Consider the following 12,685-nt stretch of genomic DNA (forward strand, 5'->3'; position numbering starts at 1 on the left):
ACCTGAAGAAGAGGAGGGCTGAATTTTATGTTGATATTTGTTCTAATTTATAGTCATTTGTGCTTTCATGATATTTTAAATGATTTCTCGTTGTTTTGATATTTGTTTTTGTTCAGTAATTTGTTGTAAAATGTTTTATTATTTATTCGTAAGAGTCCTCAATTTCCTCGCGTCCTAAGCTATAAGATGGCGGTTGTCTTGTTGCATATGTAAGTATCTTAGGACGTTTTCTGACGTTATCTGTATTTTAAAGACACTCATATCTACATTCAATACATTTCGATTGTTTTCACACTTGTCACAATTCGTTATTTTATTCCTAGGTGGAAATGATGTTATTGTGACTTTGTGCGGCCATCATATAACTTTTGTTTTGAAAGTTGTCTTTTGTGCTTGCATTACTGACCCACGCTTTTTAAAATATAATTATACTTATATAAATTTTGACTGAATTTATAAATATATGATTATGCTTGTTCAAATTAATACTGTCAATTTTTTATTTGATGGGTTGCATGGTTATTCCGTTATGGGGTTGATGGGGATGGGAGCATGGTGGTAATGAATCAAGAAAAATACGAAATTGTTGAACGAGGTGATAACAACACATTTTTATAATTTTATTTTGACCCATGTTTTATAATCAATCCGTTATCTAGCTTCGTGTAAATGGAAGTTCGGCGAACAATATTACATAACAAGATGATAGGATTGACGATACTTCGGTTCTTTTGCGATAGTCAAAACGCGACAACTAGCGCTGGATGGCGACAACTAGCGCTATCCAGCGCTAGTTGTCGCCATCCAGCGCTAGTTGTTGCTATCCAGCGCTGGATAACGCTGGCCAGCGCAAAATATATATGTTCGATAATTGTCGCTATCCAGCGCTAGTTGTCGCCATCCAGCGCTAGTTGTCGCCATCCAGCGCTAGTTGTCGCTATCCAGCGCTAGTTGTCGCTGGCTATGCGACACTGTCGCACGCGATAGTTTGCGATGGCCATCGATTGCTAAGCAATAGCCAGCGCTGGCCATCGATATCCAGCGCAAAATTTTTGCGCTATTACTCGTCAGCTAGCGCTGGCCAGCGCTAGTTGTCGCTATCCAGCGCTAGCCAGCGCTGGCCAGCGCTAGTTGTCGCTATCCAGCGCTAGCCAGCGCTAGCCAGCGCTAGCCAGCGCTAGCCAGCGTTAGCCAGCGTTAGCCAGCGGTAACCAGCGGTAACCAGCGCTAGCCAGCGCAATGTATCAAAATCATATACTTGCGATATTACTCGGATGATGATTATAGTAGAGGCTCTTACGGGCATTGTCTGCTCGATACGCTAGGGACCCCAGATACACCTTACTAGTCGTATTTTTGACCGTAGAATCGATTAAAAGTAGTTTCAAAATGATTGGACTGAGTTAGCACCGTTAAAATTGCAAAAAACCGATTTTGGGGCCAAAAATAGGCCAAAAAAGCATGTTTTTTGATAATTTGAGCAAGTTAATTTTGTTGGCATGTCGGCAAAATTTGCATGAAGGTAGCTAAAAGACAGCCGCACAAGATGGTATAAAAATAAAACAAATCCCTCTATTTTAGTGCAGGTAAAAATCCAAAAAAGTGGTAAAAATTTTGACTTTTTTGCTTGAAGTTTGAATAATTTTTTGCAGTTGTATTAAATCAATCCAAAAATAGTCACATCGTGTTTGCCTAAATTTTTCCTTTCCGAGAAGTACCCACTTCATATACTTTATCGAAGTTTGAATATTGTCACTCCGCAAGCGTTTTTGCCAAATTTTCGACGCGCACTACGCGCAAAAGCATTTAGTTGTTATCAATTGGCACCCGCGCGTTCATCATAAATTTCAAACAGCTATAACTCAGCGAGATTATGTCCGTTCTAGCTCATATTTTCACACCAAATAGAAAATAATGTGATCTTATTGCTGACAAAATATGAATATAATTACTCTATTTGCCTTAGACTAATAGACTGTCAAAGTTTAAAACGCGCATTGGTATAGCACGTGACTAATAAGGCCAAATTTATACTTCTTAACATATTATTGATCCTTAGACATCATACTATTGTGTCCAATTAGCGGTTAGGTCTCTAAACTCGTAGCAGAAAACACGTCTTTTTGCCCGTAAGAGCCTCTACTATTAATCACTTTACACTTGACTGTCATGTGCCTTTTTTAATCCATTCTCTGACTCTATATTATATGGTTCTGAACGACTTTTCGAAACCCCAACCCTCTAAGTATAATCTGATCCCAACCCTAACCCTAACCCAATCCTTAACAAAAACATATGCTGAAACCCTTTCAATAACGAGAAATTAGACTAACTTCCTTATACGGTCATATCACGTGATCGATACATGTACAGTTTTTCGCCAATATCTCGTCAGGAGAGCAAATTAACCCTATGTCATGGGCCCATGGGGGTTGATTCGGAATTAGCGTCCGAAAATACATCGATTGAAGTTGGACAAAACCATCGGGGGCCCTTTTAGAACAATCTCGAAGATCGACTGTAGAGTGATTTAGCACGCTCAATATTAGTATTACTCGTCAGCCAGCGCTGGCCAGCGCAATATAGTTGCGATATTACTCGTCAGCTAGCGCTGGCCAGCGCTGGCTAGCGCTGGTTAGCGCTGGTTAGCGCTGGCTAGCGCTGGTTAGCGCTGGCTAGCGCTGGCCAGCGCTGGTTAGCGCTAGCTGACGAGTAATAGCGCAAAAATTTTGCGCTGGATATCGATGGCCAGCGCTGGCCAGCGCTGACTATCGCTTAGCGCTGGCCAGCGCTGGCCAGCGCTAGTTGTCGCTATCCAGCGCTAGTTGTCGCCATCCAGCGCTAGTTGTCGCGTTTTGACTATCGCAAAAGAACCGATACTTCTTCTCTGCCCAGATACTTTTGAAGGTGAGTCAGAGTGAATCAATAAATTTTTGCAGGTTAATGATGACATGATGAATAACTATAAGATATTCCACATAGATTGCACAAGATTAACAAAATAGTAGATGACATAGTCTTTTCATATCATATGCCACATTCAATGACTTAGATTAAACTTAGCAAGACATAATAAATATTCAACCTTCTAAAACGTGATATATAGTTCTTCTATCTATCATCATTTTACAGCGAGGCTTGACCCGAGCTGCTTTAAAGCCGACTTAAGGGCAGTTGGACCTGTCTTAAAAGAAGTTGAATACTCTTCAGATAAAGCATGTATGAATATCTGTATCGCTACATCGAGGTAAGTTTTGATAATTTTAAGTACTTTATAACATCAAAGTATATAATTTGTTACTCTTTGAATTCTTTTTCATCATTAGTGGCATAGTGCCACTTATAACCAAGCTTTGCCTTTTTGTTGCAGGTTGACAATGGTGACTTGACCATTTTTGAGCCATATTACACACGTGCAACGAGCGTTACATGTAGAAGACTCACATGCAGTAGTTCCACAGGAGTGCTTATAAAACTGACTATAAAACTGCTATAAAAACCTAACAATCAGTATTAATTTCTCCAGCTGTTTGGCGGCGGTAATTAGTCCAAAGCTTTTGGATGTGACAAGTTGTTACGCTATTGGTGAGTACACTCTGTCCGATGATAATGCATATGCTTGGTACACTGCAGAAAGACGATGCTTGGAAACCAAAACCCCTACTAACACATCTACTAACCCTGATCCTAGTAATGAAATATTTAATAATAAATAAACATGCTCTGCTCTAACATATAAGGAAACTATATAAGGATAACAAATTTCTGCCGAATACAACTTCGCAGAAATTTAACTTTGGAAAATTCCAAAACTCTATGCATGACGCTGTTTATTTCAACCAATTAGTGGACAGGAATTATTTAGATGTATCACTATCACGCGTGCAATGAGTCAGTACTTTGACGCGCGGGAATTTAAACTCGATGTGAAGAAATAAACACTTTAAGGGGGGGGGGGGGGGGGGGGGGGGGGGGGGGGGGGGCAATGGGTATTTTTTTGTGAAACTTGTTTTCGAGATAGCAGTTGGCCAACAAACTAAAACCAGTGACCGAACTTTTGAGGGGGTCCCGGACCCCAACCGCCAAACGGTGCCCGCGGGGCAGCCAAGCCCATATTTGGTCCAAATTAGGCCGAATTTAGTCAAATACCCTGAACATGCCCCATACCCATATTTTATGTGCTCTACTTGTAGCTACGGGTAAACCCCCCCTAAAATGTCACCCACCCCTAAAACGCCACTCTTGATTGATTGGATCCCATCTTCTTAGAAAGTATCTTACCTAATCATTTGTAACTCCTAAACATAAAAAATATCATTCAGACCCTGCCACATCCTGAAATTGAATCTAAATGATGCCATAAGGGCATTTTTTTCACTTTGTACGAATTTTTTACTTTTGAAAAAAAGCGCACAATTTTATAACTCTGGAATTCATTAATATTAACTCAGTTTTGGTCTAGGATAGTGATATTTACATATTTTAGCAACTTTGTACATATGACTGGAGATATGGAAAGTTATACATTACTCAATATTACTACCCTCCCCTAAAATGTCACCTGGCCGCCCCCTAAAATGTCATTTTATCAGATTCTGGCTTTGAGACTACAAGCACCATAAAATGGAGGTACCACTCATACCAGCCTATTAAACATCATATTTAACATCTAATTGTAATATTGGAAGGCTTTGGCAGCTCAAGGAATTAGTTTTATTTTATTAATCGCAATAAACATCCCCTAAAATGTCTAATTATCCCCCCTAAAATGTCAGTTTAACCTGATCAAATTACTCAGGCTTTTCCTAAGATGCAATGCATTGCTACATACAAGAACAGCTCCTTCCAGCCAAATTTATCTCAATCTGGCCTAGAAAATGCCAATAAGTCAATAAAAGTTCAATTTAAAATAAATTTAAAAATTACGAATATTTAAAAAATTCAATGATCTTCACACAACATAATTTTTCCGCAAACAGGCCTGTGTAACCAGTCCCTACTCACAGTTCGTTAATAGTTGATGTTAATAATTAACAAGTGCCAAAACAAGAGCTATTATCGCACACCATGCGAACAAAATACAAATTTGACATTTTAGGGGAGAAAAAAAAGACATTTAAGAGGGCATATCATAGGTTTACCATAAACTAGTAGTTTTTGACAGTCTATAGAGAAGGTCAGATCGATTACTGGGTTGGCTTAGTTAACTACAAGTCACTAAAATTGCCAAGATGCAGGATGATGTTAAAAATCTCAAAAAATGCAATTAAAACATGCAATTTGCACAAGGTTAAAATCGAATTGAATCCATGTCTTTTGTGCCAATTGTTAGTTTATAACTAGATAATCCAACTACAGGTGTAAATTTTGTTGACTGATCTAGGTAAACTATAGGTAAAAATATAATATTAATCATAAGCTAAAATGCAAATGTACTAATCTTTGTATTCTAAATGGGGAAAAGAAGAAACATTGTCAGTCAGTCGAGAAAATTGTCAGTCAGGCTATATGGCAGCTTTGTAGATGTTGTGACAATGCTAGTAGTGGTCCCAGGCTTGCGACTGGAATTGCGGTGTTAAATCGATTTAACGGTATACCAACGATCCACCTCCCACTTGTTGTTTGGTACTTAGCATTAATAGTGTTAGCTGTAGCCATTTATAGCAAGAATCTTAAAACTAAAGGGGATGACAAGGAAAAGAGGAAGGAAAAAGAATAACGGAACAAACAATTAATTAAAGTATTTACAGGAGCATTAGTTATTGTAATTACAAGCTTCAATAATAAATCACTGACTAAAACATCTACCTTACTCGGGAATATTATAGCGGGTTAATTTATGACTGGGAAAATTAATAACCGGGAAAAATATGGCGGAATTTCCCAAAACCCGCCAAATTATCCCGGTCATGTATTTACCGGTGGCCGACCTTTCAAGTTTTTTTTCAGAGGTCAACAAATTTTCAACCGAAATTTCTGTTTTTGTTACTTGTTAAAGAAGTTATTTCAATTTACAGTTACTGATATTACTCAGAAATAGAAAAAAAGACACGTCTAGTATTTAAAGGAAAATAAATCTATAGCAATAATAAGTCAAATCTTCATTAAAGCGTATTCTCATTCTCATTATCGCTAATGTCCCCTCCATTATCATTATTGATATCCCCGGCCTGCTGCTGACCGTCGTTGTCTTAACAAGACTTTCATTTTGTCCGCTAATGGGGCTACTGCTCTGAAGGTCAGCCGGAGCTTAATTTCCTGCCCACCGCTTGGTATTGGGGAACATCTTGGCTTTGCATCTTCAACTGCTCCAGTAATCAATCCACCGTGGACCATGAAATAGTGGCACAGTTTACTCACTTCATGGGCAAGAAAAGTGAGAATCACGGTCCACCCTGAAATCTGATTTCTATAACCAAATTGTGATTTTTATAACGAAATTATGGTAGCAACCGCCAATAAAGTTACAGCCCTCCATCCACTGCTTCAAAAGTCTTCTCTAGCACATATGAGACTTCAGGTAAAATATGATGATCACCACCCCCTTGGAACCCCATAATCTGAGTCGGCGGGTTTTTTTATGACTGGTAAAATTTTTGACCGGGAAAAATATGGCGGAATCTTCCAAAACCCACCACTTTATCCCGGTTATAATAATCCCGAGTAAGGTAATTAAAATGACACTTGGTACGCTCGCCCATTTTCACTGGTCATTCTGAACTTCGGTTTAGCACGTTCGCGTTGTACACTTATTCACCTAAGTTTCAGAATTTTTTTTTCAGTTTAGCAGAGTTAGTACCCGTGTTTTGCCGTAAGTTCTGGGTATTCAAAAAAAAGTCCCCAAAATGTCACAAAAAGTAAATTGACTAAATTCCACCATTTTTTTCAATAGAGAGAGAAATTCTGGTCGACACCTCTTAGAAATAGGTTATATTAGTCCCAATTTCAATCTTGATGAAATTTCATATACGAGTTCAGGTGACCACTAGATACAAGTAGAGCACATAAAATATGGGTGTGGGGCATATTCAGGGTATTTGGCTAAATTCGGCCTAATTTGGACCAAATATGGGCGTGGCTGCCCCGTGGGCACCGTTTGGCGGTTGGGGTCCGGGACCCCCCCCCCCCCCCCCTTAACTAATAAAACTCTCAGTTCGTAGGGTTTCTAGGATATATGGTACAAAATATCAAAATTACTTTTGTTACCGTGCGCCGTGCAGACGTATATTCTTAATTCCAAAATTAAAGTTTTCTGGATTTATTACTTTTATAACTTAACTACTTTTTAAATCATATTTATTTTTCAGATCCAGGTTTTACTTTACGCAACAAAAATGGACTTGAACGGCGGCTTCCACAGCGCGTTCCTAAGAGTAAGTCTCCACCTCCTGCTGCTGTAAAGCGATATCAAGGTATATACCATCTTACCATATTCATATTAATAATTTTACCAAAAAACCCATTAATATTATTGGGTAGAGTGGACTGTTGCCAGTGTCTCCCTTCCCAAACAAAACGAAATGATATCAAATTGAATAACAAACCAACTCAAATGTATTAATGCCCCTGGATATGGCAATTTTGGCATTTGGGGTTTTGCCAAATTATATAGCTATTCTTTATTATATTTATTGTCATCTTTAAGATTGAATTAGAGTATTTTAAACTAAAACTACACCATAAACCTGCTGAATGACATCTGATGAGTCTAAGTGAACAAAAAAATAGTCATGTACGTACGTGGGTATAATAGTAAAAGGGGTATATTGGCTGACGGTCGTGCTTGCCAGTACTGTGATACCTTTCAATGAATAATTATCAACTATTCCCACAGATATCGGAACTGCATGTGAAGAAGGATATTGGAAGTGCTCGGACGGTGAGAAGTGTATTGATGAGCGCTTTGTATGTTCTGGAGTTACAAAATGTTACGATGGGTCAGATCAAACAGACTGCTCAGGTTGAGTATCTACAATCATATTTGTGAATTTGACCAAAACCCATAATCATGGGTAGAGTGGACCGCTGCCAGTGTCTCTCTTTCCCAAACAAAAGGAAATGATATTAATTTGATTGACCGTTTTCAAATGCAAAATGATACCGAGAATGAAATCGGTCGCTCGCTTTTCCCATTCATTCACGGCTTATAGTTATACGAATTGTAATAGGTTTCGATAAATTACATCGATCACTGTATGCTGTAATAATCTCTTTGGGTTGCGTTCGGGTCGATACCTAGTATTTCGGGATAAGGGTGGTAGTTAGTGAATTAGCTGAAGTTTATTGAATCTTTATTGCCGAGTACAGCTGTCTTCGGGTATGGTAGTTCTTCTTAATCTATTACATTTGTAATTGTAAATGAATGGGAAAAGCGAGCGACCGATTTCATTCTCGGTATCATTTTGCATTTGAAAACGGTCAATCAAATTAATATCATTTCCTTTTGTTTGGGAAAGAGAGACACTGGAAGCGGTCCACTCTACCCATGATTATGGGTTTTGGTCAAATATCATCTCTTTTTTATTAATGTCAGGGTACTTTATAAAGTCGAAATATAAACTGATATCTTCATTAATAAGGAGGAAGTTTCAACGATTTCGAAATTTTTCCTTTGAAAACATTTCCTTGTGTTTGGGTAAGCATATCGGTCGATCACTGACTGAATTTGCCACTTTATACTCATTTAAGTTGGCATTAAATTTATATATAATGACATTGAACTGTCGTGGTAAAGCAGAATTTGTTCGAAATCACGAATGAGCAAAATTATCACCTTTCGCACGTGCAAACTATGAGCGGACGTTGCGTGCGCATCCAATATTGAATCGCCGTTAATTTTTGCGTGTTGGTGTTTTATATATAGTTTGATAAGCATGCAAAGTTTCAAAGTATTTCAAGAAGAACTGTAATCACCACGGCACACCAAAGTTTACAGAAAATGGTAAAAACAGCAATTTTTAGTGATTTTAGTAATTTTTAATCAATTTGGGCGTGTCCCCACGTGTGCATCTTTTCGATTTTTAACTTCAAACCTAGCCTAATGCACAATTTATACCTATAAGAAGCAGAACTGAGCTCCACAACCCAAGGGATAGCCCAACACCAGAGAATACTAAATCGCAAAATTGAAGTTTTTATAAAATAATTCTTCAAAAAAGCACTAACTTCAATGGCAAATATCTTTATGAAGGAGCAAGGTAGGGAAACTTTCCGGTAGATTTTCAGAATGCTTAAACAATTATCTAACTTTAATATGTCCTCAAATTTTGAATAAAATTACTCTTTAATGGCGTAAAATCGATTTTAAAAGTGATTACTTTGTAAAAAAACAGGTTTTTAAATGGTTAACTTGATGACGTCATCAAGTGGTAATGATGACGTTAAATTACTTTTTAATATAATGTAAACTAAATTCTAAACAATTATCTTCAAGACCTGTGGTCCGAGATGGCTGTATCTTTAAAGCTTCTGAATCTACGGACACCTGAATATAGCCTATAATTTACTGGCAAAGCGTCTATCCCTGAATATATATGTATATCTGTATTTGACCAAAACCCATAATCATGGGTAGAGTGGACCGCTGCCAGTGTCTCTCTTTCCCAAACAAAAGGAAATGATATTAATTTGATTGACCGTTCTCAAATGCAAAATGATACCGAGAATGAAATCGGTCGCTCGCTTTTCCCATTCATTCACGGCTTACGAATTGTAATAAGTTTCGATTGATTAGGTACATCAATCATATGCTGTAAAAATCTCTTTGGGTTGCGTTCGGGTCGATACCTAGTATTTCGGGGTAAGGGTGGTAGTTATTACTTATTGAATTAGCTGAAGTTTATTGAATCTTTATTGCCGAGTACAGCTGCCTTTGGGTAGTTCTTTTTAATCTATTACAAATGTAAATGAATGGGAAAAGCGAGCGACCGATTTCATTCTCGGTTTCATTTTGCATTTGAGAACGGTCAATCAAATTAATATCATTTCCTTTTGTTTGGGAAAGAGAGACACTGGCAGCGGTCCACTCTACCCATGATTATGGGTTTTGGTCAAATATCATCTCTTTTTGATTATAATGTCAGGGTACTTTATAAAGTCGAAATATAAACTGATATCTTCATTAATAAGGAGGAAGTTTCAACAATTTCGAAATTTTTCCTTTAAAAACATTTCCTTGTGTTTAGGTAAGCATATCGGTCGATCACTGACTGAATATGCCACTTAATACTCATTCAAGTTGGCATTAAATTCATTTATATTGACATTAAACTGTCGTGGCAAAGCAGAATTTGTTGGAAATCACGAATGAGCAAAATTCTCACCTTTCGCACGTGCAAACTTTGAGCGGACGTTGCGTGCGCATCCAATATTGAATCGCCGTAAATTTTTGCATGTAATTGCTTTATATATAATTTGATAAGCATGCAAAGTTTCAAAGTATTTCAGAGAACTGTAATCACAACGGCACTCTAAAGTTGACAGAAAATGACGAAAACAGCAATTTTCAGTGATTTTAGCAATTTTCTATCAATTTGGGCGTGTCCCCACGTGTGCAAATTTTCGATTTTTAACTTTAAAACTAGCCTAATGCACAATTTATACTTATAGGAAGCAGAACTGAGCTCCACAACCCAAGGCATGGCCCAACACCAGAGAATACTAAATCGCAAAATTGACGTTTTTATAAAATAATTCTTCAAAAAAGCACAAACTTCAATGACGAATATCTTTATGAAGGAGCAAGCTAGAAAAACTTTCCGGTAGATTTTCAGAATGCTTGAACAATTATCTAAGGTAAAAATTTCCTCAGATTTTGAATACAATTACTTTTTAATGGTGTAAAATCATTTTTAAAAGTTATTACTTTGTCAAAAATCAAGTTTTAAAAACGCTTAACTTGATGACGTCATCAAGGGGTGTCCATGACGTCAAATAATTTGTTTATTCAATGTAAACTAAAGTGTAAACAATTATTTTCAAGACCTAATAATAATCTAATAATATAATAATATAATTACAGCACTGTGATATCTGTATATGTCCCGACAATCTGTCGTAAAACAGGGGTTCTAGAAAACACATTTCCCGATGCTCCTGAAACTTGAAACTTTTTTTGCAGTCGATTTGGTCAACGTCTAGACGCCCTGAAAAATTTCAGATCTCTAACTCAATTTTAACATGGTTTTTAAGGCACCTGAATATGGCGATTTTGGGTTTTTTACCGAATTTCGTATAACAGTGCTGGCGAGTATTTTATGCAAATTTCTTAAAAATCTCAACATAACTATTTTTTATTCCTATCATCTTTGACATCAAATTAGAATGTTTTGAACTAAAAATAAATCTGCTGAACGACTTCCGATGAGTCTTAATGCCTGAAAAACTCCGGCCGGAGTGCACGCTTCGCGTGCACGAAAGAGGCTTGTAACGTGTACCAAAGGGGGTATTATAGTAAAGGGGGTTTAATAGTAAAGGGGGTATAATAGTAAAGGGGGTATAATAGTAAATGGGGTACATAGTATACCCACAATAAATGCAACGGTCGTGCTTGCCAGCACTGTGATATCTGTATGTGTCCCGACAATCTGTCGTAAAACAGGGGTTCTAGAAAACCCATTTCCCGATGCTCCTGAAACTTGAAACATTTTTTGCAGTCGATTTGGTCAACGTCTAGACGCCCTGCAAATTTTCAGATCTCTAACACAATTTTAACATGGTTTTTAAGGCACCTGAATATGGCGATTTTGGGTTTTTTACCGAATTTCGTATAACATGCTGGCGCGTATTTTGCGCAAATTTCTTAAAAACCTTCACATAACTATTTCTTATTCCTGTCATATTTAACATTAAATTAAAATGTTTTGAACATAAATATACCTGCTGAACTACTTTCGATGAGTCTTAATGCCTGAAAAACAATAAAGGGGTATAATAGTAAAGGGGGTATAAAAGTCAAGGGGGTAAATAGTGAAGGGGGTAAATAGTAAAGGGGTTAAATAGTAAAAGGGGTAAATAGTAAAGGGGGTAAATAGCAAAGGGGGTAAATAGTATTGTGAATATAAAAGGCACGGTCATGCTTGCCAGCATTGTGATTTTCTATCAAGTTTTATTTTTATAATAACTTATTATTATTACAAAAATTCTATAGTGTTATGTCTTTATTCAACGAATAATTATCAACTACTGACACAGAGAGAGAATGCCAAGGAAATCAAATGGAGAAGTGCGCGGACGGTGAACAATGTATAGATGCTGGCTGGGTATGTACTGGATTTACACAATGTTACGATGGGTCAGATCAAACAGATTGCTCAGGTTGAGTATCTACAATCATATTTGTGAATTTTCTATCAAGTTGTATTTTTGAATAAAAATAATAATAATAATAATAATTTATTTGTATAATTTGTGATTGTTTCTCCCGGTTTTCTTCTCTTGCGTAGCAAGCCCTGTCTCTTGTAAAAACAACCTCGAAAGATTTGTAGATACACATAGTCTCTACACCTTTACCCTCTGGTCCCTAGGGTCAGCTGATCCCGGGCCAGAGGAAAACTACCGACTGCCAAGGTTTGACGCCTAGGCAGTCGAGACCTCTTATTGAGACCCTTTATAATAATAATAACTAAAAATTTATACATCGCTTTATCATTTATAGCCAAAAAGAACTCAAAATCCAAAGATTCAG

General features: G+C 37.3%; 1 protein-coding gene across 1 annotated transcript; it reads left to right on the forward strand.

Moving 5' to 3' along the window:
- Positions 1-3,195: 3,195 nt before the first annotated feature.
- On the forward strand, positions 3,196-12,320 carry LOC134824505 (LDL receptor repeat-containing protein egg-2-like). The gene is made up of 5 exons (XM_063836412.1): positions 3,196-3,247; positions 3,527-3,690; positions 7,308-7,373; positions 7,835-7,960; positions 12,193-12,320. The coding sequence occupies exons 1-5, from the start codon at positions 3,222-3,224 to the stop codon at positions 12,318-12,320; spliced, it is 510 nt and encodes a 169-aa protein (XP_063692482.1). The 5' UTR covers positions 3,196-3,221.
- Positions 12,321-12,685: the final 365 nt, after the last annotated feature.

Source organism: Bolinopsis microptera, chromosome 12 (assembly GCF_026151205.1).
Source record: "Bolinopsis microptera isolate Bmic1 chromosome 12, MBARI_Bmic_1.0, whole genome shotgun sequence".
Lineage (NCBI taxonomy): Eukaryota > Metazoa > Ctenophora > Tentaculata > Lobata > Bolinopsidae > Bolinopsis > Bolinopsis microptera.